General features: G+C 36.9%; 1 protein-coding gene across 9 annotated transcripts in view; it reads left to right on the top strand.

Annotated features, from left to right (window-relative positions):
• Positions 1 to 14,612, top strand: part of POLK (DNA polymerase kappa) — a 66,169-nt gene extending 51,557 nt beyond the window's left edge. For all 9 annotated transcript variants that reach the window (XM_072794812.1, XM_072794804.1, XM_072794824.1 and 6 more), the window contains 6 exons: positions 2,558 to 2,590; positions 6,022 to 6,118; positions 8,057 to 8,228; positions 9,996 to 10,925; positions 11,815 to 11,857; positions 12,035 to 14,612. In XM_072794812.1, coding sequence (XP_072650913.1) covers positions 2,558 to 2,590; positions 6,022 to 6,118; positions 8,057 to 8,228; positions 9,996 to 10,925; positions 11,815 to 11,857; positions 12,035 to 12,119 — 1,360 coding nt within the window. In that variant the 3' untranslated portion in view covers positions 12,120 to 14,612. The remainder of the gene's footprint in view (positions 1 to 2,557; positions 2,591 to 6,021; positions 6,119 to 8,056; positions 8,229 to 9,995; positions 10,926 to 11,814; positions 11,858 to 12,034) is intronic.
• Positions 14,613 to 27,594: the final 12,982 nt, after the last annotated feature.

Here is a 27,594-nt window from a genome sequence, read left to right as displayed (position 1 = left end):
AAAAGATTGGAGGTGGGAGGAAAGGAAAAGAAGAACAAAGAATCAGTGTTTGGCTGTTGGCTGTAGCTATTGGTTAGGTAGACAAGAGGAATGATGAGTACTTTCTTTTCTGTACTTGCCTTGTGTTTTGTTCGAAATGTAAGGCTAGTGGTGGTCTGATTGTTGAGGAAAGAAAGGTGCTCATATCCAGAATTTACCCTGTATGCAAGGGGATTTAATGATTCTTTGAAAGCCTTCATGAGTTAGCTACATTTCTTTTCTTTTGTAGACTTGTAAATGATTGGCTGATTCATTCAATACTGAATACTTAATAGGTATTGTTCTAGGCACTGGAAAGAAGAGTAGGCAACAAGACAAAGTCTTGCCTTCATGGAGTTTGCAGAATAGTGTGGCGGAATAAGCCAATGAAGAAAGTAAGGCCGAGTAAGGGAGCAGAAAATGACTTGGGGAATAAGAGTGGGGTTGGCAGCCATGATCCAGGGGCAGGAACTTGAAGGGGCCACCACACAAAGATGTAGGAGAGGTCCTGTGATTCGTCCCTGCTGCTCTTTCACCTCGGTCTTAAAAAGAAGATCCTACAGCTCGAAGAGTACACTGTTGGGAGTGGGTGAAAAGAAGGGAATTTTTAAAAAGAATGGGAATTAACACTGGGCACTATTTTTATAATTTTATCATCATCCTGTCAGCCTGCCCTCAAAATAATTCCTTTATATTCTTATATAAGTAAGAGAAAATAGGAAGATTACTGAGGAGGCATAAAAATAAGTTTGATAAAATAAACCTGCTAAATCTTACAGAGGTTGCAAGTACTGCTTTTCTCATCTGTCTGTGCTCCTCATTCTTTTTTTTAAGATTGTATGTATGTATGTATGTATGTATTTATTTATTTATGACACACACAGAGACGCAGAGACACAGGGAGAGGGAGAAGCAGGCTCCCCATGGGAAGCTCCATGTGGGACTCAATCCCAGAACCCCAGATTCACACCCTGAGTTGAAGGCAGATGCTCAACCACTGAGCCACCCAGGCATCCTCTATGCCCCTCATTCTTAAGCTCATAGTTAGCTGACTTTGATCTTGAGTGGCTATAATGGAAAGATCAAAGAAGGAAATCACACAAGTATAAATAATCTAGTATTTCGGGATCCCTGGGTGGCGCAGCGGTTTGGCGCCTGCCTTTGGCCCAGGGCACGATCCTGGAGACCCGGGATCGAGTCCCACGTCGGGCTCCCTGCATGGAGCCTGCTTCTCCCTCTGCCTGTGTCTCTGCCTCTCTGTCTCTCTCTCTCTGTGTGACTATCATGAATAAATAAATAAAATCTTTAAAAAAAAAAAAAATAATAATCTAGTATTTGGAGGTAATGGGGAATAAAACTTTCTTCTTGGGATCCCTGGGTGGCGCAGCAGTTTGGCGCCTGCCTTTGGCCCAGGGCGCGATCCTGGAGACCCGGGATCGAGTCCCACGTCGGCTCCCGGTGCATGGAGCCTGCTTCTCCCTCTGCCTGTGTCTCTGCTTCTCTCTCTCTCTCTCTGTGACTATCATAAATAAATAAATAAAAATTTATTAAAAAAAATAAATAAATAAAATAAAATAAAATAAAATAAAACTTTCTTCTTTAATCCCAGAATTATCCTCTTTTTAATTTCCATAGTGCTTGAAAACAATATGGTTCTTGATACAACATGGCATGTATTAACCTCTGGTATTTAAAGATGCAGGTGACACTGAGAAGTGAAATTCATGGGTAATTTATAATAATGTAAAAGAACAAACCTCCCTTGCCTTCTGTGTACCTTCTCTATTCCAATATTCTGCTTTATGTTTTAATCTGTAATACTTCTAACCTTCTGACATACTCCATATTTACTTCTATCTTGGTTTATTTATCTCCCTCCACTAGGATACAAGTTTCTTGCGGATAGGAACTTCGTCTGTTTTGGTCATAACCGTATACCCAATGCCTAGAATAGTATTTTATTCCTAGTAGGTCTGTTGAATATGTGGAGAATGTCATGTCACATGTCATTTCAGCTTTTTAGTTTCAACTACTTCTATCCAAACTGCTAGAATTCAACCAAACTAGATGGTTCAGATTCTGAATCCCCATCCTAATACTGTATCCAAATTCTGAGGGTCTATAAATCTATAGTAAATAGCTGTAGGACAGCAAAGTTAATATTCTAAGCCAAAAACTAAGTAATTGATATTTAATTATATCATATAACTGCAAGCCATTACAGTACTCTTATTGGTTTTTATAAGTTGTGGTTTTTATATTCACACTTTTAATAGAAGTAGTTTATAATCTCAACCTATTTTCAGATTTGTTCTCTTTGATAGATATAGACTTGATTAATTAGCATCTATCTCTTTTTTGTTGATAGTTTTATTTTGATATTTTAAAAACTCATTGTTTTTCCTGATATATAAATTTTAACCAAAAACATTAAAGAGATCCTTAAGTGATAATTGAGATGTTAAACCCTCTTACTTGACTAAAGAGAATTAGTCTTCTTTGAGAAAGCAACAAAAACTTTTTTTTTTTTCATTTCAAGGGATGGAGAAAGGAAAAGCATGAGCGTTGAGAGGTAATGTTTTATTATTATTAATTGTTCATAATTCATGTTATTTTAAACTAAGTTTTTATAATTTTAGTAAAATATCACTGAGATGGAAAAATCTATTTGCAAACCAAATGACATTTTTCAGTAGTTGACATTACTAACCTAAGTATTCCAGTACAATGCTTTATTACCTTTGCTTGCTATGCTCTCCGTGGGAAAAAAAATTTAACTGAAGTAATAATTTTTTTTTAATGTTGGTTTCCTCCTATTCAATGAAAACCAAGCATCTCTGGATTCTAAATCTTAATTTCTAGCTTTGTTTATAAGAAAAATTACTGAGTGTTATTTGGGAAATTTAAGAAGGGACCACATAAATTCTTCCTAAAACTCTTCAAATGTTGGTCAAGTAGTAAGATATTGATGAAAGTGAGCTTACAGGAGTTGTAGTTCAATGGTTTACAATCTTGTTTGGAAAATAAATGAAATCTTGACGAGACTGTTGTTTTCTGAAATATGTCATTGTTTGAGAAGTCCCTAAATTATTTCCTCCAAACACCAAAGTTCCACTGTGATAGATGTTTAAGAACCACTGATCTAGTACAAGGTTGTGTTCCTTTTTCACATACATTATTTTTTTCGAGTTTATTTATTTACTTATTTAAAGAATTTTTTTTAAATGTTATTTATTTGACAGAGTGAGGGTGAGCAGGGAGAGCAGCAGAGGGAGAGAGAGAGAGAAGCACTCTCCCTGCTGAGCAGGGAGCCCATGTGGGGCTCCATCCCAGGACCCTGGGATCATGACCTGAGCTGAAGGCAGATGTTTAACCTACTGAGCCATCCAGTCGCTCCTTATTTATTTATTTTTAGTAACCTCTCTACCTAGGATGGGGCTCAAACTCATGACACTGAGATCAAGAGCCAACTGAACCAGCCAGGAACCCCTCACATACACTATTTTTAATCAGAAAAGTTGAATTACTTTTACAAGGCAACATGATCAGTAAATGACTTTGAAAACATTGTTTTAGGCTGTGGTTTACATAAAAGAAAAAGAGGAGGAGGAAGATTCCAAAAGTGAGATAGTACTGCCCTATTTAATGAATTTTTTCTCCCATTTTATCTTTTGTTATTGAGAACATTGCTTAGCATACAATAATATTAATATTAACTATATTAATATTTTTAAGAAAGGGCCAACAGAATGGGAAAAGATATTTGCAAATGACATATCCAATAAAGAGTTAGTACCCAAAATATATAAAGATCTGATACAACTCAACACCCCTAAAATGAATAATCTGTCCTTTTTCTCCACATCCTTGCCAACACTTATTGTTTCTGAGTCTTTGATTTTAGCCATTGTGATAGGTGTGAGGTGATATCTCATCTTAGTTTTGATTTACATTTCCCTGCTGAGTGATGTTGAGTATCTTTTCATGTGTCTTAGTTATCTGTATGTCTTCTTCGAAGAAAGGTCTGTCTATGTCTTCTGCCCATTTTTTAATGGGATTATTTGGTATTTTGGTATCGAGTTGTCTCATTCTTTATATATTTTGAACACTCACTCTTTTTCAGACATGTTATTTGCAAATATCTTCTCCCATTCTGTAGGATGTCTTTTGGTTATGTTGGTTGTTTCCTTTGCTGTGCAGAAGCTTTTTATTTTGATGTAGTCCCAAATAGTTTATTTTTGCTTTTGTTTCCCTTGCCTTGGGAGACATATCTAGAAAGATGTTATGACCAATGTCAGAGAAATTACTGCCTGTGCTCTTTTCTAGGATTTTTATGACTTCAGGTCTCATATTAGGTCCTTAACCCATTTTGAGTTTATTTTTGTGTATGGTATAACAAGATGGTCCATTTTCATTCTTTCGCATGTAGCTAGCTGTCCAGTTTTCCCAACACCATTTGTTGAAGAGACTTTTTCCCATTGTGTATTCTTCCCTCTGTTGTTGAAGATTAATTGACCATATAATTGTGGGTTTATTTCTGGACTTTATCCTCTCTTGCATTGATCTTGTATTTATTTTTGTGCCACTACCATACTGTTTTGATTACTATAGCTCTGTAGTGTAACTTGAAATCTGGAATTGGGATACCTCCAGCTTTGCTTTTCTTTTTGTAGATTGCTCTGGCTATTTGGGGCCTTTTGTGGTTCCATTACAAACTTTAGGGTTGTTTGTAATAGTTCTGTGAAAAATGCTTTTAGTATTTTTTTGGATTTTATGTAAATTCAAGTTAGTTAACATATAGTGTATTATTAATTTCAGGGGTATTATTTAATGATTCATCAGTTGCGTGTAATACTCAGTGCTCATTACATCAAGTGCCCTTCTTAATGTCCATCATTCAGTTACCCCAGGCCCCACCTACCTTCTCTCCAGCAGCCCTCAGTTTGTTCCCTATAGTTAAGTGTGTTACTGGTATTTTGATAGAGATTGCATTTAATCTTTAGATTGCTTTGGGTAGTATAGACATTTTATCAAAAATTGTTCTTCCTACCCATGAGAATGGAATGTCTTTCCATTTGTTTGCGTCTTCTTAATTTCTTTTACAAATGCTGTGTAGTTTTCAGAATACAGGTCTTTCACCTCTTTGGTTAGGTTTTTTCCTAGGGATTTTATTATTTTTGGTTTAATTACAAATGGGATTGTTTTCTTAATTTCTCTTTCTGTTGGAAAATTAGTGTATAGAAATTCAATGGGTTTCTGTACATTGATTTTTGTATCCTATAATCTTACTGAATTCATTCATCAGTTCTAGTAGTTTTTTGGTGGAATCTTGGGTTTTTATGGTATGGTGTTATTTGCATATAGTGAAAGTTTTACTTCTTCCTTACCAATATGGGTGCCTTTAATTTCTTTATGTTGTCTAATTACTGTGACTAAGACTTCCAGTACTATGTTGAATAAAGTGGTGAGAGTGGACATCCTTGTCTTGTTACTGACCTTAAGGAAAAGGCTCTCAGTTTTTCCCCATTGAGTATGATGTAGCTGTGGGTTTTTTTGTATAAGGCCTTTCTTATATTGAGAAATGTTTCCTCTAAACCTACTTTGTGGGGAGTTTGAATCGTGATTGGATGTTATATTTCGTGAAATGCTTTTTCTGCATCTATTGAGATGATCATATATTTTTATCTTTTGTCTTATTGATTTGTTATCTCATTAAAATGAGATGATCATGTTTTTTATCCTTCCTCTTAGTGATGTGATATATCAGACTTTAATCAACTTAAAAAATATTATAGATAAAGCAAATATACCTTTGCTAATTAGACTATAAATGGTCTTCAATTATTTAGGTAGATTTTTAGATGTTTAATTATATCTTAGTTCATCTGAAAATTTTATTTTGTACTACAGAAAATATAACTTGATGCTAGGCTGTTTAAACAAACTATATCATTCCTAAATTACAGTTTACTCTATGCACCAAAATCATTCTTGTCTTTCTAGGACATTCAGTGAGATAAGTAAAGCAGAAGAACAGTATAACTTGTGCCAGGAACTTTGCAGTGAACTTGCTCAAGATCTGCAGAAAGAAGGACTAAAGGTACTTTATTTTAATGTGGTATTCTTAGATTTTTTTAATTTTTGATAGTAAAATGCGACCATAAAGGAAGAGTTAGGTTTTGCATTTGAGTACAAACTGAGAAACATTAGAAAGGAATATTCCCATCCTCAGTAGAGACCAATTCAATTCTGACCCATAATTGAGGCCTGTGATAAGATCATTGAGTGAAGAAGCAACGTACAAGGGTGGGCTGGCTCCAGACTAACTCCAGAGTTATTACTACTTCAGGAGTACATTTGAATAAGTTCAAAATCAGTTATACTGATATTAGAGAATAAGACAAAGTTAAAGATGTCTCTAGAACTTTATTTGCTTATTATAAATTTCTTTCCTACCATACTTTAATGTTTTTCTCTGGTGGACAATGACTTTCTAGAATAGGCGCTTGGTTTCAAGGCCCTAGTTTCATGTTGTTTAACACATTCAGAACAAAACCTGAAAGGCTTTAAATTTCTGTTTTATAATCTTTACTCAAAACAGTCCATATTTAATATTTTTCCAAATTCTGAAACCATAGGTGGGGTTACTACAAAGTGTGATACAAAAGTATTCAAAAGTTATTACAAAAAAAATAAAAAAAACCAGTAAAGGTTATTACAAAGAATGGAACATCTATATATTTCTTTTTTTTCTACCTCCCTTTTACATACATTTCTTATAACTCTTCTCTCTTATACCTTACGTAGAAAGAGTTGATTTAAAAAAAATTTTAATAAACCTGTAATTTTAGAATCATTTAAGATTTACAGAAATGTAGTAAAGATAATATAGAGAGTTCTGATATACCCAGTTTCACTCATTATTAACATACTATTTTAGCTATATTGTCATAGTACATTTGTCAAAGCTCAGAAATTGACTTTAGCATATCGCTATGACTAAACTCCAGATGTTATTTGGATTTTACCTGTTTTTCCATTAATGCCCTCTTTCTGTTGCAGGGTTCAGTCCAGGGAACCACATTGCATTTAGTTGTCATGTCTCCTAATCCCCTTTAATCTTTAACAGTTTGTCAGTATTTCCTTGTTTTTCATGATCTTGATGTCTTAAGGAGTATTAACCAGGTATCCTGCAGGGTGTCTTTCCATCTAGGTTTGGCTGATGTTTTTCTCATGATTAGACCAGGGTTAAAGATTTTTAGAAAAAATATCAGAGGTGAAGTGTCCTCATTACATTCTATCAAGGTGTATGGTAACTACAAGTTATCACAAGTGATACTAACCTTTGTCACCTAAGTTGGTGTTTCCTAGGCTTCCAAACTGTGAAGTCACTATTTTTTCCTTTCCATATTCTGTTCTTTGGAAGTGAGTCAGTAAGTCAGCCCACTCTCAGAACTTCCAGAAGGTAGTAAATATTTTTTATTTTAACAATTTTTAAGTTACAATTATGTGCATATGGTGCAACCATCACCACTGTGAATCTCCAGAGCTTTTTCATTATCCCAAACTTAAATTCTGTATCCATTAAACAGTAACTGTAAAGGGAGTTCTTACATGTAAGTGGGTTAGCATAGTATTTGGCATATAGTTGGCACACAGTAAGTGTGAGCTATCTGCAAGACCCTTTCAATGGAGACCTCTTTAAGAAGCTTTTTTTCCCTCTCTTTTTAGGTACTGAATTCTAAAAGAGACTTAGTAAAAAGAAAAATGATCACTTCATGTTGCCATTTATATAAAAACTTCTTTTATAAAAACTCATTTGAGTAGGGGAGTAATAATTATTGGCTAAAATTGAATTTTTAAATTACTTATATATCTCAATTCTTTTGGATAGATTTCATTACCATGTTTTATAAATAATTGATTATACTTCTATAGTATATGTATATAAGATATCTTTCTGATTTTTTTCTAAACTACAAAATAACTATTTTCTAGAAGTTAGAAAACTGCATATTACGTATTCTGTTTGTTACAGGGTAGAACTGTTACCATTAAACTGAAGAATGTAAATTTTGAGGTAAAAACTCGTGCATCTACAGTTTCATCTGTTGTTTCTACTACAGAAGAAATATTTGCTATTGCTAAAGAGTTGCTAAGAACAGAAATTGATGCTGATTTTCCACATCCCTTGAGATTAAGACTTATGGGTATGACTTTTCTTGTTTTTTTTTCTTAAATCTGCTAGACTTTCCCAAAGAAATCAACTTGGGAAGTATTCTGTCCTTCATTTTATTTCTTAAACCTATTTAGGAGGTTGTACCTATACTTCCATTTTTCTTAATTCTTAGAACCTGATGTATGTGAAACCATGCTCATTAATTTAATTCCCATAAGAACCAACTGCAGTTATTCTTTTCCTTGCCACTTACTGAAATTCTTGGGACTACTTATGTTTCAAAATTTAAAACTTTTCAGATTTCTTTTTTTTTTTTAAGATTTTTATTTATTCATGAGAGACACAGAGAGACAGAGAGAGAGAGGCAGAGAAACAGGCAGAGGGAGAAGCAGGCTCCATGCAGGGAGCCCGATATGGGACTTTATCCCAGATCCTGGGATCACACCCTGAGCCGAATGTAGACGCTCAACCACTGAGCCACCCAGGCGTCCCTCACACTAATGCTTTTGTAGCAAAACAAGAGAATATTCACACTAAGTTGGAAAGACTCTAAATAGCCTCATATCAATTCAGTCATCTTATATTTATTGCTTATGATTTTCAGAGCTTTTTAAATTTCAGAATTATAGACATGGGATTGTCACAATACAAAACCATACCTACAGCCACAATGTAAACAAATAAACAAACCAACTTCCTAAAGTGAACTGGGTGAGAGGATGTACATGGATAAGCATTCCAGATGCCAACTTTACTGCTAAGACTGAATCATTAGCTATACTTTCATATATGAAACATAGCACACGCTTGTAATTGGTTGAATAAAGTATGTTGATTAAAAGAGCTAAACAGCAGATGTTTATAATAGCTTCATTCATAACTGCCAAAATTGGGAAACAACCAAAATGTCCTTCAGTAGTAGGTGAATGGAAATTGGGACAGAAAATGGAATATCTTTCAGTGTGTAAAAGAAATAAGCTATCAAGCCATGAAAACACATGGAGGAACCTTAAATGTATGTTATTAAGTGAAAGAAGCCAATTTGAAAAGGTTAAATACTGTGTGGTTCAAACCCTATGACATTCTGGAAAAGACAAAACTGTGGAGATAGTGAAAAGATGAGTGGATGTCAAAGATAGGAGATGGAGAAGGGATGAATAGGTGTAGCACAGAGAATTTTTAGAACTGTGAAACTATTCTGTATGATGCTATAATGGTGGCTACATATCATTAAGCACATGTCAAAGTCCATAGGATGTACACCATGAATAACCCTAATGTAAACTATGGACTTTGAGTGTTAATGTTGTTGTCAACACAGATTCATCATTTGTAACAAACATACCGCTCTGGTGCAGGATGTTGGTTGGAGGAGGCTTTGCATGGTGTGGGCAGAGGATATGTAGGACCTCTATACTTCTTTGCTCACTTTTGCTGTAAACCTAAAATTGCTATAAAAAACAAAGCCTACTGGGAAAAAAGAGCTAGAGTGTGTGAAGTTGACTCCAATTAGTTGGTATTTAATGGTATCTTATGTCAGATATTAGTTGAAAGACATATAATCATGCTACCTCCCAACAGATACTATTTAGTGATATCCAGTTTGATAAAGGAAAGTAAGTTTCATGCAAAGTACTTATTTTGAAAAAGCATACTTTAATTCAGAAAATATGCAGTATTGCTTATTTTTCACTAAACATACTTTTGTATATATGTCATAACAGTATTATGCAAAATATTTTTATGGATTATGAGTGAATTGGCTTTGTTACAAAATTAATTGTGGTTGATTTTTTAGGTGTACGATTATCTAGTTTTCCCAATGAAGAAGACAAGAGACACCAACAAAGGAGCATCATTGGCTTCTTACAGGCTGGAAACCAATCTCAGTCAGCCCCTGGGTGTATACTAGAGAAAACTGACAAAGATCAGTTTCTAAAATCTTTAGAAATGTCTCATAAGAAGAGTTTCTTTGATAAAAAGCGATCAGAAAGGAATTGGAGCCACCAAGACACATTTAAATGTGAAGCTGTGGATAAGCAAAGTTTACAGACATCACATTCATTTCAAGTTTTAAAGAAGAAGATGAACGAGAATCTCAAAACATCAGAGAATTCAAATAACTCTCAGATATTTACTTGTCCCATTTGCTTTAGAGAGCAAAGAAGCATCAGTCTAGAAGCCTTTAATAAACATGTAGATGCATGCCTTGATGGACCTTCAATCAGTGGAATCTCTAGCATGTTCTCACATTCACATGCTTCCTCTACAGAAGTTAACAAGAAAGAAAATGTATATCCTTCTTTCTCACAGAGTGAGAAACAGGATTATGAAACCCATCAGAGGAATTCAGAAATCAATTTTATAGAGCTACCAGAGACTGAAGATAACCCAGCTAAAGCAGAAAGTGTAGATGCTTTAAGTGATAAGCACAGCAAAGAGGAATGTGCTAGTCTTCCAAGTAAACCATTTAATATTGAAAAATGTTGTCAGAATTCTTCCTCTACTGTTTCATTGGAAGATATTGCGTCATTAAGTCGGCAAGAATCCTCCCAGCCTTATTTACAAGCTCTAGTTTGTCCTGTTTGTAACCTAGAACAAAAGACTTCAGATCTTACCCTGTTCAATGTGCATGTGGATGTATGCTTAAATAAGGGCATTATCCAGGAACTGAGAAAGGATAAAGTTAACCTAGCTAACCAACCCAGAGAAAACACCAAAAGTACTGGTGAGTTTGCAGTCTTTTTTTTTTTTTTTCAATTTTATTTAAACTTAGTTAATTAACCTATAATATATTATTTGTTTCAGAATTACAGTTCACAGTCATTTTAAAGAAAGTGATTTTCTAAGACTGTTTTATTAAAATAAAATTGAGATTGTTGTTAAATTTAAAGCACGTACTGTTAAAGGGATAGGTTGTGTACAGTGCCATTTAGGGAAATGTTAGTTACCTTAGCATAGGTTAGAATTACCTGAAGCCATTAGATTTTAAATTGGGGAAGACTATTCTGGGCTTGATTTAGCACAAAATGAACTCAGAGGTTGAGGGAGCTGAGTAATCTAACCAAAGGCAAAATTCCTATAGAATAAGTAAGTCACAGGGGTAAATGGTACAGCATAAGGAATATAGTCAACAGTATTATAATAGCACTATATGGTGACAGACGGTTCCTCCATTTGTGGTGAGGATAAGCATAATGTATGAACTTGTTGAATCTCTATGTTGTGCACCTAAAACTAATACAGCATTATATCTCAACTATACTTCAATTTAAAAAAAAAAAAAGAAAGTCCTTCAGAGAACTTTTGCCAAGGAGTGGTAAATAACTATAATCACACAGCCAGAAAGCCTCTCTAACTTGTTTTTTGGTAGTCCAACTGAAGACCAACTTCAAAATTAAAATTAAAAAAAAACAAATTAAGAGAAATACTAATAATATAAGTAAATTACAAAGAAATTAGGCAATAAAGTTATTTTTTGATGTGTCTCAATATGAATTATATAGTACTAAAGGAGTTTTTATTATCTCTAATCAGTCAGCTTTAGCTTTTTATACAGCATTTTAATTATTTCATGTTGTTCATTATGGAATTTCTTGACTTTTCTTCCTCTAAAGATAACTCAGGCAGAGTGCAGAAGACTGCAACAAAACCAAAAAGGTATGGCTAATTTGAGTTTTAACTAAGCTGGCTATAAAATTGTTATATTTTTAGGTCTAATTTATAGATGTTGAAATTTGTTCTTATAAACCAAGTAAAATTTTAAAAATCAGTGATTTGTAAAACATTTTAAAAATACCTTCCTGCATTTTAACTGTGTGTTCTTTTCTATTTCAGGCCGGGATTGATGACAAAGTACTCAGCATCAAAGAAAACAAAACCAAACAATTCCAGACACACTCTTGATGTATTTTTTAAATGAACATTGAACATTTTCTCACTGAACGTTTTATTGATAGAAACTTGTTATTTTATAATCAATGAATCTCTTCTTCTTCATTAAGTTTATGGATTCATGTAGTGAAAGGCAAGTGCAATAATTCCTCCCCAAATGACATTTCCTTTATATGAATTTGGAATATGTACTAATTAACTTCTGTAAACACCTTTGGGATAACCATGAGAATTTCACTTCTATTATATATCAATCAGAAATTGGTCCTGTTAGAGATAATTTTAAAATGAGAAATTAGGAATGGAATCAGAAAGTGATTTGTTTCTTTATCATGTTTTATAGTGAATATAAAAACATATTTTTAAAAATATATTTATAAGAGCTCTCAGGTTCACACAAACCTAGTTTAGCATAAGAATTTTTCAGTACTGAGCCACCTGGGTGGCTTAGTGGGGTAAGGTTAAGCATCTGATTCATAAGGGGTTCTGAGATCAAGCCCTGCATGGAGCTTTGTGCTCAGTGGGAAGTCTGCTTGAGAATTTTCTTTCTCTCCTTCTGCCCCTCCTCCTGCTCATGCTTGCACTCTATCTCTCTCTTTTTCTGTGTCAAATAAATTTTTAAAAATCTTTTTTAAAAAAAAAGAATTTTTCAGCACTGAGCCACTTTATTGGTACTAGACCAGTATATTTGTTTTAGTAACTTCTACGACTTTGTATATTCATATTTTAGCTCCTAGTATCTTCAGATATCTCATGAGCATTCATAATTAAAATTTATCATAAGTTCTATGAAGAATATTAGCTTGGCAGAACAAGGATGAAGGTCTTGTTACCTTCAGGAAAATAGTATCAGAGTATTATTTTCTGTGTTAAAAGAATTGTTTAAAATAGGATTATCCATTTGATTTTTTTTTTTTACTTAGAATTCCTTTAGCTTATGAGTAAGCACATGGTTCACTTTAAAAAATATTTAGTCTAAGATTCAAAGCAATTAAATTTATTTGTAGGTCTTTAAAATGGTGGTATTTCATTTCTTGAGAATATCTCATTTATTTTACTTATATTTCTATCATATTTTTATTAATATTTATGAAAGAAGACAGTAGCTTCAGTAGTTACTCCAAATACTTTTGTGCTATTAATACAATTTTTCTTTCAAAAAACAATTATTTAATGGAAACATGAAGATGGAAGCCGTTTTGTTTTACTCCTTTAAGGAACTGAATTTTTCGTCTCTTATATTTTTGTTTTTTCTTTTCCTACTTTTCATATTTTATAGCTCATTATCTAAATTTATGAAGACATAGTATTTTAGGAATAGGTTAAATTAGGATCTTATACAGCCTTTGGCCAAAGTGGTAACTTGACTTGAAATTCCTAGATTGTTTAAAATTAGGTTTAATATTTATTAGCATGCCCAGTCTTAGGCCTAATATTATCATATGCTATGGTGAATTCAGAGTTGTAGAGCTGTGGGTCTTGTGTGATTTGTGTATCTAAAGTCTACAAAATCAAGTTCAGTGAAGTACTGATTTAATGCATTGAAAAGTTAACAGCATCATATTTAGTTGTTCCTGTCTTGCCTCAGGTTTATTTTTATTGCATTTTCAACTTTAGAGTAAATGGGAAATTATTTTAATTTAGATGATTCATTTAATTGAATGTTATTTAGTAATGTTTAATAATAATTTAAAATAAAAGTGGATGTGTTTAATTGATCTTTTAACCAGTAAAAATGGTTTCCTTACTTTTCTACTCTTTTCCTACTTCTGATTCTTTCTCTTTGATCCTCTTTGCCCAGAATTGTCTCCATATTCTTTTCTGTTTTATCTAATGTATCCAACTCATCTACTTTTGTTTTTGTTACTGTTATTTTTGGTGAGTAAACCAATAGAGTTTTATTAAGTGAGGATACAGAGAAAGCTCTCAGAAGTGAGAGGGGTCCCAACAGGCTTGCCCCAACTCATCTACTTTGTATTATGATTTTGCTTTGGGGTATTTTTAGGAAGTACAGCAAAACTACAAAGAACAAGCATCTATGATCTTACCTACTCAAAAGGTGAAAATACAGGAAACCACCTGGGAGAACATATTTGTGACATAAGTAACTTGCCCAAAACTAGTATCCAGAATGTATAACCTAGAAGATATAAATGACTCCTATATATTAGTAAGAAAAAGACAGCCAGTAGAAATTTGGACAAATGACTTTAAGTGTCACTTTACGTAAAAAGAAATCCAGACTGCCGGGAAACATGAAAACATTCTCAGCTATATTAGTCATGGGGAAACGAAAAATAAAATCACAAAGAGGTATCATTACATCCCTACCAGATTCATAAAAATGAAAAAAATCCAAAGTTATTAAATTTTGGTGATGATATGGAACAGTGTGAACTCAACTTTGAAAACAATCACTTTAGAAAACAGTTTGCTCTTCTTCAGTATGTTTGACAGGTATGTACATTTAACAACCCAACAATTGCACTCTTAAATAAACTCCTTTGCTGGTTATCTTCCATTTGTTTTCCAGATTTACTCTTGACCCTTGACTCAGCTTTATGTCTAGTAAGGGGCTGTGACAATGGGAAACCTACAGATTTCAGGGAGAAAAGAAGATGAAGTTGGGTATTTTATTCCCACATGTACCTTTTTATATGATCATCTAGAGCTGGTTAGGTCCCTTGAGTGGGACCTGTTCTCTACTCTCTCCTCGGGTTTTTTTTTTTTTTTTTAAGTTTTATTTATTTAAATAATCTTTGCATCCAATGTCAGGCTCCAACTCACAACCCTGAGATCAAGAGTCACACGCTCTTCTACACGACACAGCCAGGTGCCTCCTGTCTTCAGGTTCGGATAATCCTTTCCTTCCCTCACCCCTTCAGCTTAGGGGTAGCGACAGAGCATTGCTCTTATTAGTTTTGGGGTACTGCAGTATCTCTTATGGTTTTCTCACACCTTTGTAAATGGCCTTTTAAAAAAACTCATCTCGGATCCCTGGGTGGCGCAGGGGTTTAGCGCCTGCCTTTGGCCCATGGCGCGATCCTGGAGACCCGGGATCAAATCCCACGTCGGGCTCCCGGTTCGTGGAGCCTGCTTCTCCCTCTGCCTATGTCTCTGCCTCTCTCTCTCTCTCTCTGTGTGACTATCATAAATAAAAATTTTTAAAAAATTAAAAAATAATAAAAAAACTCATCTCAAAATATAATTTTTCCTTCCAGAGCCCTGATACAATGTCTCGGGAAAACTACTGAATAGGTTCTTTAGGAAGTATGTACAAGAATGCTCCTAGCAGCACTATAATAGCAAAAAATGGAAAATAAATATTAATTTAATTCCACCGTTATATATTCATATATATTCGAGGAATAGAATTCTGTACAGTGGTAAAAATGAAGGAAATAGCTAATCAGAAAGTAGAGGAATATCATTGGGTGGTTCAGTCAGTTAAGTGTCTGACTTAGGTTCAGGCCATGATCTCAGGGTCCTGGGATTGAGCCCTGCAGTGGGCTCCCTGTACAGGAGGGGGGAATCTGCTTATCCTGCTCCCTCTGCCCCTCCCTCTACTTGCATGCACTCATGCTCTCTCTCCCTCTCCCTCCCTCTCTGAAATAAAATCTTTAAGAAAAAAGAAAAGAAAGATGAACATCACGAACACTCTGGAGTAAAGCATGAATACATTTATATAAAGTTCAAAGCATTTGAAACTGTTGTCTTAAGGATTTATTCATATGAAATAAGATTATTAAGAAAAGCAAGTGTGTTATTGTCCTGAAAGTTAGAATAATGATTTCTTCTGTGGGGAGATAGGGAAATGTGATTGAGGAATGCTACACAGAGCTGATGGGATTCTGACAGTGTTCTCTTTCTTGGATGGTTGATTGCATAAAGGTTTACCTTAAAAATATTCTTTAAATTGCACATGTACCTTTTATATACTCTTGTTCATATGTGACCCAAATCATGATAAAAGCCAGTTCACAAAATTACTGAAAATTTAACAACCTGCACTTGCAAGCCAATACAAGCTAGCCCCCACATATCATTGTCCATGATACATGCCAAACACAAGCTTGGCATTCAAGGCCAATCCAGTCACACTGCATAGCTTATAGTTTTCTGAATAGACCAAGCTATTTCTCCCTTCTGGTATGGTGCTTGGTTGCTCCCTGTCTCCAGAATGTGCTTCCTGAATGCCCCTTTGCGCGCTCTCCCACCAAACACAACTATTCATCTTTCAATTCAGCCCAGGAGCCACCTTCAGGAGAGGGTCCCTGCCCTCTAGAAAAACTGGCCACTCCCTTGTTCTCCTATTTCTTTGTGAGGACACCAAAACATTCTTTGCTGTGGCTTTGCTGCAGTCTTGACCCACTAGATTTTAGGATGATCCTGGACTATTTCACTGATCTCTGAATTCTAAGTGTGAAGTATACGGCCTGGCACTTAGTGTTACTATTATCTGATGACCTATAAATGAATAAATTGTATGTAACCAAAGAGTGGTGTCTATTGCTATCTTACTGTCTTCCTCTGGGAAGAAAGGGCGATGGCTGATGTAGGTGGCTGCTCTCACACTGGGTGGGCCCTGAAGGGTTGGGCCTTCCAGAACATTTCTTTCCCTTTTTTGGATAATGGCTTGCTTTTTTTTTTTTTTTTTTTTTTTTTAAGATTTTATTTATCTATTCATGAGAGACACAGAGAGAGAGAAAGAGGCAGAGACACAGGCAGAGGGAGAAGCAGGCTCCATGCAGGAAGCCCAATGTGGGACTCGATCCCAGATCTCCAGGATCAGGCCCTGGGCTGAAGGCGGCGCTAAACCGCTGAGCCACCCGGGCTGCCCAATGGCTTGCTTTATAAATGTTTTATTACTAAGGCGTTTTGGGGTGGCTTGGAAGTATTTGGAAGAAAGCTCCAAAAAGTACTATTTAATGAAAGGCTAAAAAATACTTTTTGAGGAAATATTCCATTTTGGAAATACTCTGCCCCTAGTGCTGACTTTTTAAAAGTTAATATTCCATTTTGAAAAGTAGCACTAGATTTGAACATACCTGGTGCTGGTAGGGTTTTAGTGAACTTCACAGAGCTCAATGGTGTTTATTTCCCTAGAGCAAAAAGACTGTCCTTTTGTTGTGTAATTAAGGGATAACCACTTCTGCTTTGTAATACAAAGCAAAACAGTTGGGTTAACAGTTGTTCAAGAAAAACTCAAAAAAAAAAAGACTCAAATGTTATTATGGTAAGTACTGAGTATAATTCCATTTGTTAAGCAAACCTAATATTGAACTATTCTCCTTACAAATGTGAGGTAATTTATGACAGTCTTTGTTTCTTTTTAATGATAGTCTTATATTGTAATTGTTGCTTAAAGAGACACAAGAAACTTCAAATAGTGTTACACTTTATTGCTAACCCCAGTATCTTAAATTTATTATAATTTCAAACTCAATACAGGGACGCCTGGCTCAGCCCTTGAGTGTCTGCCTTTGGCTCAGGTCTGATCCCGGATCTTGGGATCGAATCCCACACCGGCCTCCCCGCAGGGAGCCTGCTTCTCCCTCTGCCTATGTCTCTGCCTCTCTCTCCCTCTCTCTCATAAATAAATAAATAAAATCTTAAAAAATAAAATAACAAAATAAAAGGCACGATCTATGCCAAAGCCTGGTCTATTATTGAATTCTGTCTACCCTTGTAGGACCTCTTGACCCAGGGCGTGATCCTGGAGACACAGGGAGCCCGAGGCGGGACTCGATCCCGGGACCCCAGGATATCTCTTTAAACCAGGTTATGCATCTGTATGGACCATGCTCTCCCAATATTCTTAGGCCTCTCTGTGTGTGGCGCACAGAAGGTGGGTCAGTTCTGGGGTCGAACCTAGTTCTGTTTTTTGAAGGCTTAATTTTTATTTCACTCATAGAATGTGCTAAGCGTCCATCTGACCCCGAGACCATGCACAGTTGTGAGACGTGCCCTGGTTTTACTTGATTCTGTGACACACTGAGCTCCCCGTGCTTGGGTGCTGCGGATTCAGTGCAGAGATCCCGATTGCCCTTCAATATTCTACTTTTAATATTATTACAATTTTAGCTAGGCACATGGTTGCCCAGAATACTGTATTTAATCAAGTCTTTATAAACCGCTAAGAGAAAAGTGCCCAAGATGGGGCGTCAAAAGGAGACACCGAGGGGCGGCCGGGGCCTGAGCCGTCCTGGCAGTCCCGAGAGGCGTCCCCGCTCGCCCCGCTCTTCCTGCGGAGCCGGGCCGAGCCCTCCCTCTGCCTGTACTCAGCCCCTGCGGGAGCACATGCGGGGCGCCTCGAGAGGAGGCGGCGGCGGCGGCGGCGGCGGCACACGACAGGCGTGACCTCCAGGGGGCGCGCTGCAGACCGCGTCGGGCGGTGCCGGAGGGCGACAGGGGGCGGGGCCTGGATGGGGCGGGGCCTGGATGGGGCGGGGCCGGCGGGGGTGTTCCGGGGCTCGTGTGGCAGGTGCAGCTGCGCGGCCTCCGGAAGCGGGATGGGAGGGGGAGGGCCGCTGGGCGCCGGGACCCCGCCCTCTGGGTGGCGCAGCGGTTTGGCGCCTGCCTTTGGCCCAGGGCGCGATCCTGGAGACCTGGGGTCGAATCCCACATCGGCCTCCGGGTCATGGAGCCTGCTTCTCCCTCTGCCTGTGTCTCTGCCTCTCTCTCTCTCTCTCTGTCTCTCTTTCTGTGACTATCATAAATAAATTTTTTTAAAAAATAAAAAAAAAAGAAATGAGTGAGCCCTCTTGCAAATAAGGAAAAGAGTTTCATTTGAGGTGTTACCTCCTGTAGCCTGACTCACGCAGGGACTTATTGTGAGACTGTCAATCACTTGATCTTTCTGGGCTTGGGTTTTCAAAGCATAGGAGGAGTCTTCTGTGCCTCTTTGAGAATCAGGTTTTTTGTTTTGTTTTGTTTTGTTTTTGTTTTTGAGAATCAGTTTATAGCTGAGCTGAGCACATCGTTGAAGAGTCTTCAGAAGTTGAGAATGACTTCAAGGCTGTCAACAGAGCCCCACCATCTCCTTAATAAGGTTCAGTTAGTTCATCCATCCGTCCATTTATTCATCCAGAAAAAAAAATTTTTTTAAGATTGTATTTATTTATTCATGAGAGACACAGGCAGGCAGAGACACGGGCAGAGGGAGAAGCAGGCTCCCTGCGGGGAGCCGGACACGGGACTGGACCCCCGCCCCCGACCCAGGGTCACGCCCTGAGCCCAAGGCACAGGCTCTACCACTGAGCCCCCCAGGGGCCCCACCTAGAAATATTTTTAAGAGCTCAGTATTTAGTAGACATATTTCAGATGTGAATATGTAGATAGTCCGCATTCTGGCTTGGATGGAGGGTTGAAAGAGGATAAAACAAGTTAGGGAGGAAGTGAGGAAGGTATTTAAGGCAGTGGTAGTTGATGCGGAGGCCGCATAGCCTAAGCCCGGCTTGTGAAGTTTTCCTCCTGTGGTTTCTTCTAAAAGTTTTATAGTTTTATGTTTTACATTTACATCTATGATCTATTTTGAATCAATGTCTGTAAGGTATGAAGGTTACATTAAGGTTCAAATCTTTTCATTTGGATGTCCACTTTCAGGTGACTCTTGAAGTGATTATCCTTTTTCCGTTGTCAGGGACTTACAATTTTTGTCAAAAATCAGTTGGCTGCATTTGTGAGAGTTTACTTCTAGACTCTGTACTTTATTCCATCGATGTGTTTCTTTGCCAACACCATGCTGTATTGATTATCGTGGATTTATAATCAGTAGTGTGACTCCTCCAGCTCTAACATTATTTTTCAGAACTGTTTTGGTTGTTCTAGCTCCTTTGCTTGCGCATTCAGATTTTAGAAATCACCTTGTCCGTAGCTGCAAAAAATCTTTTTGGCAGTTGATCGAATTGCATAAGTTGTTTTGAATTTTTTTGGTACAGAGAAATTACAGAACTTTTCTTGAATTTATATTTAAGTTTTTTAATCTATTTTATTTATTATAATTCTTAAAATCTATTTTACTGTTTTTAAATTTTGGTTTCCATTTGATGATGCCAGTATATAGGAATATGACTGATTTTTATGTGTTGACTCCATATCCTACGACTTTGCTCAACTCACCTATTAGTTCTAGGGCTGCTTTATACATTCCTTTGGATTTTATATGGTGATAATCAGCAGCTGGATTAGAGACACTTTGATTTCTTGCCAATCCATATGCCTTTTAGTTTACCTTTACTGCTGTATTGTACTGGCTAACACTTCCAGCACAGTTTTTAAAAGTGTGAGAATGGACATTTCTGTTTGTTCCTGAGCAAAGAAAGCATTGAAACTTTTATGATTAAGTATGATATTAGCTGTCAGTTTTTTGTACATGCTCTTTATCAGGTTGAGGAAATTCCTTTCTATTCCCAGTTTGCTGAAAAGAAACGTTTTGGTTTTAGTCATAGATGGATGTTGAATTTTTTTTAAATGCTAAAATGTTATCAATTGATCTTGTAGTTTTTGTCCTTTAGTTGTATGGTAGATTACACTGCGTGATTTTCAAATAATGAGCTAGTCTTGCATTCTCAGGATAAATCTCACTTGGCGCATTATACTTTTTGTGTATCACTGGATTTGATTTGGTAATGCTTATTCAAGGGGTTTTGAATCCATGTTGATGAGGGATATTGTTTGTAGTTTTCTATTCTTACAATGTCTTTGGTTTTAGAATGAAAGATATGTTGATCTTATGAGCTGCAAAGGTTTTCCTCTTGTGTTTTGTGGAAGAGATGGTATGGATTTGGTGTTCTTTAAATATTGGGTAGGATTCACTAGTGAGACTATCTGGCCATGAGGATTTCCCTCTCTTTTTAATGTGCATCTGAATGTTTTTTAAGGGCACAAGGATTTCTTTTCAGAATATTTTAAATTCCATTCCATTAATAGTTATAATATTATTCAGTTTATCTGTAAATTTGGGTAGTTCGTAGTTTTCAAGAAATTACTTCATTTCATCTGAGTTGTTGAATTTACATGCATGAAGTTGTTAATAATATGCCCTTATCCTTTTGCTGTTTATGGGGACTATGGTGTGCTCTCTGTCATTCCTTATATTGATAATTTGTGTCTTCTTTCTCTCTTTTTTTGTGAGTTTTGCTAGAAGTTTACTAATTATATTGATGTGTTCAAAGAACCAGTTTTTGTTTTCATTAATTTTCTCTGTTATCTGTTTACAGTTTCACTGATTACTGCTTTTACTTTTGCTATTTTCTTCTGTTTGCTTTATTTAGGTTTATTTTCCTTTTCAGTTTTTACTTTTTTTTTAAGAGTTTTTTTTAAGATTTTATTTATTTATTCATGAGAGACACAGAGAGAGAGGGAGGCAGAGACACAGGCAGAGGGAGAAGCAGGCTCCATGCAGGGAGCCCGATGCGGGACTCGATCCCAGGTCTCCAGGATCACGCCTTGGGCCAAAGGCAGGTGCTCACCCACTGAGCCACCTGGGCATCTCAAGCTCTGTAAAATATTGATGCAAAGTTCCCATGTCCACATTGGCAGAATGTGAAAGTCTCAAGGCTGTTGTGTCAAGGTTTTAAAGTTACCAGCTTTGCCACGTGAGGTTTGCTTCTTTTTTTTTTTTTTTTTTTTTTTTTCCTCTTCATCCTCCTTAAATTCCTTCGGTCATACTTGCTTGCTTTCTTTCAGTACTGCCAAAATGAGAAAAGCTTTCAGAATGCTGCAAAAAGCAATAATTTGGATCTTATGGAGAAGCTGTTCGAAAAGAAGGTTAACATTAATGCTGTGAACGATGTGAGTAGAAGTCACAAATGTGACAAGTGAGTACTCTTAGAGTACTGAAATAATAAAAATACAAATGATTGTGCTGGATGAGGTGAGGGAGAGCTCCTTTGTTAGTAATTCCAGAATGTGTAAGCTAAAGGTAGAATCAAGCAGTGGAATAAATTCTGATGTTTCAATTTATCTTATCAGAGAGGAAATACACAGTCATTGTGTACATCTGTGCAAAGTCTGTGGGTGGGCAGGAAAGCCACTTTTCAAGGTTATGGGCCTGGACTCGGTCTTGGAATGTAGCCTGTGGATCACTGGCCTCACATGTTCTGCAAAGGCAGGACATCTTTTGCTCATAGTTTCATCACTGTTTTCTCTCCAGTGATGTCCTTTGTTTTTCCACCCTCCAAATTTAAAATCTGAAGGAGCATGGATTTATATTTTTTTGCTTTTGAAACATAGTTCATTTGCATGTCGGGCCTTGGGGCCTTTTCTAAAACCTGACTCTTACTTCTTCAAGTGCCTGGGTTTAGGAGAGACGCCTACTGCCAGAAATGTGAATTTCCTACTGATAGGTTTTGTAGAAACTTCCTGACAGCTTTTCAGGACAAGGTTTATCAAAGTGAACAGGTCCAGGGTTATGTTAATTGCCTAGGACAATTTGTGCAGTGGATCAAAGAGGGGATACCAGAGATGGATTTAATGCTGAATGAAGGATAAGCGTTAGTGTCCCTGCTTGTGCAGACCCCTTCCAGGGCACTGGGGAGGGCTCTAGCAATGTGTTTTCATGTTTATATGGTTTAGTAAAATCTAAAAAAGTAAGAGGTTTTCATTGCCATCTGTTTCTGACTCCAGCTTTATTTATTTATTTATTTATTATGACATAGAGAGGCAGAGACACAGGCGGAAGGAGAAGCAGGCGGAAGGAGAAGCAGGCTCCATGCCGGGAGCCCGACGCAGGACTCGATCCCGGGACTCCAGGATTGCACCCTGAGCCAAAGGCAGGCGCTAAACCGCTGTGCCACCCAGGGATCCCCTGACTCCAGCTTTAAAGAGGGCTTCCTGAAGAGTATAAACTTTAGGTTCCCTAAGACCTACGTCTATCCCAGGCAGTGAGGTCATAAGAATTGAAGTCATGCATCATATGCAGTGGAAGCATGTTTGCCAGTTGTACATGTGAATACGTGAGAGATATATCTTGTGTGTATGTGGAAATTTATGTGTCTGTGTATATATTGTGTGCATGTGTATATCTGATTTATTACAGTTGTATATGGTATCCATTGTCCATAGATACCCTAGAAAGAATAGAAAAATAGCTAAGTTTTGCACTGTAACAATTTTAGGAACCAAACAAAAACCAAAACAAAACAAACACAAAAAGGAAAGGAGTCAGGAAGGAAGAGTGAAAAGAAGACGTAAGCAAAGGCCTTTGAAAGTAATATCTAGATGAACTGTTGAATAAGTGAAGCAATGATCATTTTTCCAAATAGCAGGAAATAGATTCTCTAATGTACTTTTATAATAATTTTAGAATTTTTCACAGAAGACTTGCTGATATTTTAAACTGTATTTTTATGTTAAAGTATTTAGAGAGATTTAATGCTAAATGAGGCATCATTTAGGGCACAATGTGGGGTACTTTAACCTACAGTCACTGTGGCAAGTTATTATCAGCTCTTGATGAATTAATTGCATTATACTTTCTAATGACTCTTTATGTCCCATTTACAGCAAATTGTTGACTTGGTTACTTGTAGAGATCCACAAAATTTGTGAGGATAGAGATGAAAAGATATATATAAGTAGTATTTATCTTGGCTGCTGTTTTGGCTTGACATACTAGAACACAGCTCTAAATTGCAGGATAATTCATATTTTGTCAAACTTCAGTTTAATCATCAGTTCAGCTACCAAGGATGTTAGATATTTCATTTTTGCAATAAATTATTTATTTGAAACAAAGGAGTAAATCTATGTACAGCACCTTTTTTGGAAGCAAAAACAGTATCTAGAATATAAGAAATATGACATGTATTTTACTTACAAGCAAAACGTCTATTGTCTGAAACACAACGGACTGTCTCTGGGCATCCCAGAAGCATATTGTTGGCTTTCCTTTAAAGCAACAGATAGAGAAAGCTTTATTTTCCTGTGTCTGCCCCTTTCTTGTCCATTCTCTCTTTGATTCTGAAGCCATTTGTTTTAGTAAAATATACAGTACAAAAAATTACAGAAGGAAGACCATCTAGGGTTAAACATCTAGGAGAATTTTTGTTTTGCATTAATATATTCTAAGCAGAAAAGATTACTGTTATTAATAATTGCATATGGGAGAAAAGACAATTTTTACTTTTTATTTTTATTTATTTTTAAATTATTTATTTGAGAGAGAGAGAAAACAAGCATGTTCAGGGGGAGAGGGAGAGGGAGAGAGACATGCAGACTCTCAGCTGAGCATGGAGCCTGGAGCAGAGCTTGAGGCCAAGACCCCAAGATCATGACCTGAGCCAAAGTCAGATGCTTAATCAACTGAGCCACTCGGGTGCCCCTACAAATTCTACTTTTTAGTTGAAATCCATTATACTGTTACAATCAATGATGGGTTATACAATGTAAATATAAAGATATGAAAGAAATGTACGGCCATTTAAAAAACAGGAATCATAAAGGGGCTAAATAGCAATCACATGAACAAAAACACAAATTATGTTTCCGCAGGTGAACCACACAGCCCTGCATTATGCAGTGGGGGCAAATCACTTATCTGCAGTAGATTTCTTGCATACTCACAAAGCCAGAGTGGATGTTGCTGATAAGGTGAGTTCATCTTCATTTGGTAGAATGGATTGGAGCATGACCAGTGTGTGGGGAAAATCTGGTCACTTCCGTTATCTTTTCTCCACACACACACAAAAAATATTTCCAAATACAGTTTTCACTTTGCAAAGATCTCTTTAGGGTGCTCTTTGTATTTGGTAACTAAATTGTTTACCCATTACCTGTAGGACTTAGGCTTTTACTTATTCTCCCATATTGACCATATGGCCAGTAACATGCATTTGTAAGAATAAGGTGGTTTCCCAGAGGGTAATTTGGGACATGGAAGACAGAAGCTAACTGGCCTCAAGGACATTAAATCTTGACTTTGTTGTATGAACTCTGATAAATAAACCTAATTAAGTATATACTATGTACTAGGCACTGGCCTTAGAACATTGATATTTTGTGCCCCAAACTTGTGGGAAAAGCATTACTAAAATACACAGGTTCCATATCAAGAGCCTATGACAGGGAGGTTAAATATCTTCCCCAAAGAATTACATCTAAGAAGGGTGAAAGGCAGGATCTGAACCTGGTTTACCTGATTCCAGAGACCATGCTGTTAGCCACAAATCAACTTAACTATATTGTCTTTCTAGATATCAAAATCCATCCTGAGGATTTTCTACCTACTTTTCCCAATGTCACTTAATACTTTATCATGAGGCAAGGAACCACTTGGGCTGGATATACCCAACATCATGTTTATCATCTGCAGTTGCAGAGAAAGATGATGGCCTTGGTTTTTAGAATCCCATGGGCTATGGTTCTTGATTCTTCATTAATCAAATGAGCTATGGTTCTTAAACTGTTCAAAAGATGTTCACAAAGCTATTCTTTTTTCTATCTGGATTGAATCATTGTAGGGTAAAACTCAGCACTCCTTAACTTTCATTCTCCCAGGGTCCAGGATTAGTATATGCTTAGTAAATCTTTGGAAGATGAATGAATGAAATCAGATCAAACCAACAGGTCATCTTGTTGGATTTGTTGGCATAGACATGGCCTAGATTTAATAACCATGGAAGTTTTTCTTGGTTTTACCAGCGGGACACTTCCTTCTCTGTCTATTTTCTTGCTCTGATATTGGTGGGCAAGTCAATTGATAGGTAATAGAATCAGAATGCAGAAGTACCCCTGTATTAAAAATTGGCACTGAAAGCACCCCAGTTTTGTGAGGGTAATAAGTTATATTGTGGTTATGGTACTTAAAGGAACATGTTGTTTGGGTGTGGAAATTGTTATTTGATTATTTTGCAATGTCACTTAGCCTGCAAAAGATACTTTGATAATAGATCTGATTGCCAAGAGTCTTTTCTTGTCTTAACATTGAAACCCTGATACAGTAACTGTTTATTTTAATTTTTAAATTGACCATAAAATTAACTTTCTTTTTGTTGTACATTTTTTGTGAATTTTAGTGCATGTATAGATTCATGTAATCACCACCATAATAAAAATGTAGAACAGTTGCATCACCCAGAAAATTTCCTCATGCTCCTTTGTAGTCAAACCCTCAAATACTCTGGCAACCACTGATCTCTTCTCCACATCCATAATTTTGCCTTTTTGAGAATGCCGTATAAATGATGCATGTAGTATATAAAACCCTTTCACACTGGCTTTCTTCATTCAGCAAAATCTTTCTGAGATTCATTCATGTTGTATGTATCACTGACTCTTCCCTTTTCATTACTGAGTAGTATTCAAGTATATGGATGTGCCACATTTTATTTATGCATTTACCTGTTGAGAGACATTAAAATTGTTTTCAGTTTTTGACTCTTACAAATAAAGCTGCTATTGCTTTCATGAAGATGGCACCAAAAGCTAAGAAGGAAGCCCCTGCCTCTCACAAAGTTGAAGCCAAAGCAAAGAATTTGAAAGTGGTGGTGAAGAGCATCCACAGGCACACACACAAAAAAATGATCTGCACATTACCTACCTTTTGATGGCCCAAGGCACTGTAGCCCTGAAGGCAGCCCAAATATCCTCAAAAGAGTTCCCCTAGGAGAAACTCCGCCATCAAGTTCCCACTGACTACCGAGTCAGCCATGAAGAAGTCAGAAGACAGTAACACACTTGTGTTCACTGTGAATCTGGGTGTTGGTGTGATATCTAAGAATGACTTGCCTAACCTGTCATGGAGATTTTCTCATATTTTTCTTCTAAAATTTTTAGAGTTGTCGTTTTACATTTAGATCTCTTGTCCATTTTGAGTTACTTTAAGTATAAAATATGAGAAATAGATCAAGGTTCTTTTTCTCTTGCATGTAGATGACCAGTTTCTTCACCACTTGACACCAGTGTCCCTTCAACACTTTTGCAGTGTTCTTTGGACCTGTCTCGCATATGCCCATCCAGGGCCCAGCCAGAGACCTGGGCAGTGGCCTGCCCCATAATTCAGCATCCTAGGCCTTTGTCATGCTGTTGAGGGCCTGGTTCATATACAGATCGAGGTGAAGCCACACATGCAACGTTATGGGTTCACTTTCTCGATCTTCCATCTCTCCAGAATCATCACCCCCACATTCCCCAGCTCCAGGGCCTCCTCTTCCCCCTTTCCTGGTGTTCTGACTAGAAAGTCAAGGATATTGTCTCTCACCTCTGCTGTGTGCCTCCCACAACTAGGCCTGTCTCTGGGACTAAGAGAGGAAAATAAGCAACATAGGTCTCCACCCCACCCACACTTCAGACCACAGTTCCTTTCGTCAGAGAGGATTTCTCTGTCAGTTTTAGGTGCTTGCCCAGTTAATGCAGCTGCTACCGCTTCTATCACAGGGTTCCAGCTTTGGAGTGAAGCTTGCCTGGGGCAGGGTCAGAAGAGAAGAAAGAAACAGCATTTCCCCTACTTTCTCTGTCCTGTAGGCTCCTCCTTCTGCTCCTTAGACCAGAAAAAGAGGGCT

This window comes from Canis lupus, chromosome 2, assembly GCF_048164855.1.
Source record: "Canis lupus baileyi chromosome 2, mCanLup2.hap1, whole genome shotgun sequence".
Lineage (NCBI taxonomy): Eukaryota > Metazoa > Chordata > Mammalia > Carnivora > Canidae > Canis > Canis lupus.
The sequence above is the reverse complement of the archived record's forward strand: the minus strand, read 5'-3'. Positions and strand labels throughout refer to the sequence as shown.